Raw genomic sequence first — 6680 nt, 5'->3', positions numbered from 1 at the left:
AAATCCAGATAATTTTTAAAGAGTACAAGTGTTCTCTGAAGCTTGCCAAGTATGTCAGGAGGAATTCACATTTCTTACTCTGGCGGGATTGGCTGGGGCTTTTATCATAGAATTTTGTAGAGGTCTCATTTTAGGGTCAGTTTTTGTAGCTGATATTTTTATGTTATAAAAAATAGTCCTGAAATTTTGATAGGATAAAATAACAAATCCCATTTTTTAAAAAATACAAATATTCAGGTTTTCTACGTCACCAAGATTCTTAACTCAGGTTTGAAGCTAATTAGAATTTTTTACATTATTTTTTAATTTTCCATTTTACAAATATTTTGACAAAGTTTACAGTCAATGTGCCAAATCTTAATGACCCCTCCCCCCTTTCTGCTCTTACTTATGGTGTATCTTTTACCACTGCATATCCAATTCAAACCTGTTTACTAAATTTTCCTTTTGTATCCCCTTTAAATTGTAGCTGCACGTTTTTATGTCAATCCTGCTATTGACTTAAGTTGTTTACAATAATTTTTTAAACAGTCCACAGATTTTCCCTATTCTATATTAGGTTTGAAGCTAATTAGAAATCACTGGTGAAGTGGGAAGCCAGGTTATTTGAGAGTTACATTTTTAGACTACAGTGGAACCTCGGTTTATGAACACCTCGGTTTATGAATTTTCGGTTTATGAACGCCGCGGACCCATCTGGAACGGATTAATTCACTTTCCATTACTTTTAATGGGAAAGTTCGCTTCAGTTTATGAACGCTTCAGTTTATGAACAGACTTCCGGAACCAATTACACCCATGTTTCAGTTTATGAACGCTTCAGTTTAAGTACTCCGCGGACCCATCTGGAACGGATTAATCCACTTTCCATTACTTTCAATGGGAAAGTTCGCTTCAGTTTATGAACGGTTACTCCGCAGACCGTCTGGAACGGATTAATCCACTTTCCATTACTTTCAATGGGAAAGTTCGCTTCAGTTTATGAACGCTTCAGTTTATGAACAGACTTCCGGAACCAATTGTGTTCATAAACCGAGGTACCACTGTATTTGAATTGATACATTTTACCAAGACTGCCAGCCTCTTTGAGCTTCCTGTTTGGGATGTAAAGGTAAGATACAAACGTGGGTATTACTTAACAGCTACTAAGGCCAGGTAGGAAGAATTGACAATAAAAAGCATATGGAATAGGGGGAGGGAATATGCTATCCTAATTGGCTTCCTCTTGGTCCCTTAACTACAGTAGTGTTTGCACAAGCCTACAGTGAACATGCTACTACAACCACACCTGCACATGAGTGTTTTCTTCGGCTGGTTGAGTATTCACACTTTCTTCTACATTGTTGATTTCGCCATCAAAGTCCTCTTGGTGATCACTTGACATTCTTCTTTTCTCACTGAGCTTGGTAACTGCAGTGCCATCTGTGAATGACTGATACCCTGACTTGCTCTCCAACTCTAGAAAGTCAAGACTATGATCTAAAATAACATCTCCACATTCCAGGTCTCTGAATTTGTTTTCTTCATCTGTGGCACACACAGAATCTTCCTGATCTATAACTTCATCAATTTTCAGAAGAAACCAGCAACTATCCATATTCTTGTTCCCAGACAAGGTATTGTTTGGGTTTAGAGTCTCATGTTCTTCCATACCCACTTGTCCTTTGAGAAATTCTTCAGCCGATGCATCCATAGAATCTGAAACAATTCTTTCTCCTATAGACATCTCACTTTTCGTTATGTCAGAAATTGTGTCCTTCAAGTCTATTTTAAGATTAGCCTCTGAAACAAAATTAGGTTCAAATTCAGAGTTTGCCTGACATATGTCTTCTTTCTCAACAGTTGTATCAGGCAACAGAGAAGACGCACCCATTATTCTGGATATTTTGGAGACCTTGGTTTCACTAAATGAATTTTCAGATGAAAAAGAGGAATAAATTTTGTGAGTCTGTAAAGCTTCTTTATGAAAAGTAGCTATCAGATTTTGACTAGTATCACTGCCTGACATTTCTCCTAAAAAGCTAGGTGATGTGTCCAGATCTTGATACTCTTCTATTTTATGGCATGTGCATTTCCTCTTTGCCTTTTTAACCAACTTATTCTCATATTTCATAAACATTTCAGTTGGTTCAAGAAACTTAATCTTTAGCTTTTGCATCTCATGAATTGGAGAAGTATCTAAACACTCTTTCTCTTTTTCAATTTCTTCTTCATGACAATGATGGATAATGGAATTATCATGGCATGATTCCTTAGAAGAAAATCTTGCAAAAATACCTTCATCACATATGGCAGATATCTCTGTATCTCTTTCAGCTTTAATGTCAAAATCATTATTTGTTTCCCCAGGGTCCGATTCTCCAGAACTTAGCACTTGAACAGAAGTGTTGAGTTCCAAGCCACTTTCCACCTTGTTCACTTTTTCATATTCCAGTTGTCCCTCAGCATTCTTAATCTTGGAGGATGTCTTTAGCTTTTCAGTACAATTTTTATCTAACAAGTCAAACAGGGCAACCTTTAGTTTTTCATAAATACCGTCCTTCCTTTTGTTTTGCATTTTCTGTGGCAATTTCTTTGGATTTGGATGCATTAAACAATGTTTTTGTTTTTTTCTTTGCTGGTTGGTGTCTTTCAAAAGCACATAGCAAGGCTTTGTTAATTTTGTTGCTATACTTTTCATTCTGCTTGGGCAAGGTTCTGACAAAGTTTCAGAGGCCAACAAACTGCATGAAACTTTTTTAGATGGTACAGATTCCTTTTCTGAGACCTCATTTGCAATGTCTTTCAGAGTAAGAGCTAACTGTTGCTTGTACTGTTCTTCCCTGCAAGGTGCTCATTGACCCATGTTGTTTTCTCCACATTTACTGCAACCTGCCTATTCCAGGAAATGCTGCAAACTCTGTGGTAGGAAAGAAAAGGTTTTCATTATGGTAGTGGTGTGGTGTAAGGCACAGCATCAGTTCTGCCTCCTAATCCCCCCACTCCCAGATGTCTCTAATGTACACTATGCACGCTCATAATATATAGGCTGAACCAAAATTAACATTTTTTAAAAAGTCAGCTTTGCACATGCTCTGCAGAAGCCACACATGTGCAGAATGTACACATTCACATCAACAGATAAGCCCAGCATATCTACAGGTGTTCCCTCTTGCCAAATGTAGTGATGCTACTATCCACATGGAATACATGTTCATATCAGCATAACAACTAATATCACCATCATACACTCTTTGGAACTTCCTCCACAGGAATATAGGTACAGCCTCATCACCTTAAAAAAACACACCAATGAAAGCATGCTTACTCAAGCCTGTTTGGCAGAATTGTGTTGCACTTAAAATATATGTAATAATACATATACATGTGTGTGTGTGTGTGTGTGTGTGTGTGTGTGTGTGTGTGTGTGTATACAAAGTAAACACACATACCTATGTTTTCCCTTATTTCAATAATTTTCATGTGTTTAAGTCTCTTGTAAGCTGCCTTGAAAGGCCAGCATGCCCAGAAAAGCAGGCTTAAACTACTTTTGCTTTTAAAAGCTGCCCAGACTTCCACTGTCAGTAAAATAATATATATTTTTCTGGGAAGAGGATAGGCTGGCTAGGTTCGAGGGAACATAAAGAGCTCCTCATAACACCAATTTCCCTCCAGAGCTGACCCCCGTCTCTCCCTCCTAGCACCTTCTAGACTCTAGAGCGATTCTAGAACACCCCTCTCCCTTCCTCACAAACGATTCACAAAAACGAGACAGGTGTGCCAAACGGGCGCCGGATGGGGAAGAACGATGGGGGGTGGGGTGCAGAGAGTCAACAAGCACGCGCTTCTCCCTTAAAGATAGTCACACGAGCCTCTTTCCCGGGCGCTGGCTCCCTCCTACGCGTCCTCGCGCTCCACCTGCAGCGCCGCCTACGCCAGCGTGACACGAAGACGGGGCGGGGATAAATAGGAATCTGCGCCACGTGACCTTGGATCAAGCGGGAAACTTGCAGATTCTTTCCTCTAGACGCACGTCACAAAGAGGAGGAGGCGAGGCTTGGGGTTTGAAAAAGAAAGGCCGTTGGCTGTTAGAGTTGTGTGGGCGGGGCCTGCCTGGGCAAAATTGACAGAAAAGCAAGAGGAGGGCGGGAGGAGTGTTTAAAAATTGTGCCCCCCCCCCTTCGGAGCAGATTCCTCCCTGCCTCCGAAAGTCGTCTACAAAAAAGAGTAACACAAAATTATCAACGTGCGTGTTCCACATCTGTCAACCTTCCCTTTTTTGCGGGACATTCCCTTATTCCAGCGCCGTTTCCCGCTGCTATCCTGGATTGTTAGATATACCGTACTTAGACTGTGAGGCTGGCGATCCCTTATTTTCAAATCCGAAAGTTGACAGCTATGGTGTTGGCACCCGCCGGTCTCCGGAAGATGAGTGCAAATTATCAGTAAAAACAGTTTAAAACAACTATTAATAAATAATTCAGCATTTTAAAAAAATCAACGCTTAAATGCTGCATTTTCACAGGTCACATCAGAGAGGGGGTGAAATTCACCTAACACAAGTGAACTTTTTCATTTACCACGTACCCTGACAAGGGGGCTGCAGAGGGTGTTGACACTCACAATGGGCTTTCTTGGGGGTGGCTTCCAACTTATGGAACATTCTCCCCTGGGAGACACACTTGGCACCATTACTGTCTTTTAGGCCCCAGGCAAAAATGTTCCTCCTCCACCAAGCCATTGGCCTTTATCTGCAGCACCCTTCCGTGGGTGGGATACCCTAGGTCTGTCTTTATAGATAGCTTTGACTCTGTTTTAGTTTTCAGTTGGTTTTAATGTATGTTCTTTTTATTTTGTAAGTTGCTTTGAGTTACTTTTCATTTTTTTAAAAAAAAACCCAAACTACTAGAAAGTGCAGTTAAAAGGTATGTGCAGAATGCCTCCACCCCACAAGATCCAACACTTAAAAAGAGAGAGAACAGTACGAAGACAAATTGGCTCTGGGGAAGAAACTTTCCTTGTCACCATCCTTCAGATGATCTCAAGAGTCCGGGGTTCATATGGGGGAAAGGCAGTTCTGTTCAGTATAGGGGTCCTGAACAGTGTAGGGCTCTAAAGTACTTTAAATTGCTCTGAAACAAATTGACAGCCAGACTAGAACCAGTTTTATGTTAATTTCTTCTTGTTCTAGCCATATTCTGCACTAGCTGTTCGTTTCCAAACCATCTTCAAAGACAGTTCCAGGGGTCAGCAAACTTTTTCAGCAGGGGGCCGGTCCACTGTCCCTTAGACCTTGTGGGGGGCCGGACTATATTTTTGGGGGGGAAATATGAACGAATTCCTATGCCCCACAAATAACCCAGAGAAGCATTTTAAATAAAGTGACACATTCTACTCATGTAAAAACACCAGGCAGGCCCCACAAATAACCCAGAGATGCATTTTAAATAAAAGGACACATTCTACTCATGTAAAAACATGCTGATTCCCGGACTGTCCGTGGGCCAGATTTAGAAGGTGATTGGGGAGCATTCGGCCCCCGGGCCTTAGTTTGGGCACCCTGGCCTAACCTGTAAGTTATCCAAGCATAGACAATTGAAGCCATTCCTTTCAATGAAAACTTGCTTGCCAGGTGTTATAAGCCAGTGTTGAAGCAATGATCCACCTTAAAAAAATAAAACAATTTAAACTGCTGGGTGGAGAAGGCAGTTAAGTACCACTATAAACCCTGATAGACCAATGTCAGAAAAGATTACTTGCAGGCCACACCTGAGGAGGATGAACTGTCACTATCCAGCTGCAACCTGTTCGGGGGATAGTCTGCTTCTTTACATGTACTGTATTTACAAATGTATTTAAATCCAGTTCATTATGATCTGCAGTCTCAGTTGCTTTCCAGAGTTAATCCACAATTATATTGGTAAGCAATAAGGTATCATGTTTATCAGAGGAGAGACGGAAAGAAAAGGTGGAATGTATACATAGCTGCCAAGTTTTCCCTTTTTTCGCGAGGAAGCCTATTCAGCATAATGGAATTTCCCTTTAAAAAAGGGATAACTTGGCAGCTATGAATGTATAGCTACTATGGCTTTCTTATGAAAGTTGGAGTTACAGGTAGGTAGCCGTGTTGGTCTGAGTCGAAGCAAAATAAAAAAATTCCTTCAGTAGCACCTTAAAGACCAACTAAGTTTATATTTTGGTATGAGCTTTCGTGTGCATGCACACTTCTTCAGATACACTAGAAACAGAAGTGTCAGACCCTATATATATACAGAGGGTGGTGGGGGTGGGTGGGAATGGGAGATGGGCTGATGGGAGTGGTAAACCTGTAGATAGGTGTTAATGGCTGCTGATGGCTGCAATTAGTCCTGGGCTGAGGTGCTAAAGAAAGCTTGATCATGCATAATGAGATAAGAATCCGATATCTCTATTCATCCCAGGTGCTTCCATGGTTTTAAGCTTGGTAATGATTTCCAATTCAGCAACTTCCCTTTCCAGTCTGTTCCTGAAATTTCTCTGTAATAAAACAGCTGCTTTGAGATCTTGTGTAGAATGTCCTGGGAGATTGAAGTGTTCTCCTACTGGTTTTTCAGTCTTATGGTTCCTGATGTCAGATTTATGTCCATTTATCCTTTGGCGTAGGGTTTGGCCTGTTTGTCCAATATGAAAGTTGGGTTATTGACATGTGTCAATATACCGAT

At 40.9% G+C, this 6680-nt stretch overlaps 1 protein-coding gene across 1 annotated transcript; it reads right to left on the bottom strand.

Annotated features, from left to right (window-relative positions):
* Positions 1-316: 316 nt before the first annotated feature.
* On the bottom strand, positions 317-3920 carry LOC148685349 (uncharacterized). The gene has a single exon (XM_088672242.1). It carries the CDS (start codon positions 2678-2680, stop codon positions 1277-1279), a length of 1404 nt encoding a protein of 467 aa, XP_088528368.1. The 5' UTR covers positions 2681-3920; the 3' UTR covers positions 317-1276.
* Between the last annotated feature and the right edge of the window lie 2760 nt (positions 3921-6680).

Source organism: Zootoca vivipara, chromosome 6 (assembly GCF_965207765.1).
Source record: "Zootoca vivipara chromosome 6, rZooViv2.hap1.1, whole genome shotgun sequence".
Classification (NCBI taxonomy): Eukaryota; Metazoa; Chordata; class Lepidosauria; order Squamata; family Lacertidae; genus Zootoca; species Zootoca vivipara.
The sequence above is the reverse complement of the archived record's forward strand: the minus strand, read 5'-3'. Positions and strand labels throughout refer to the sequence as shown.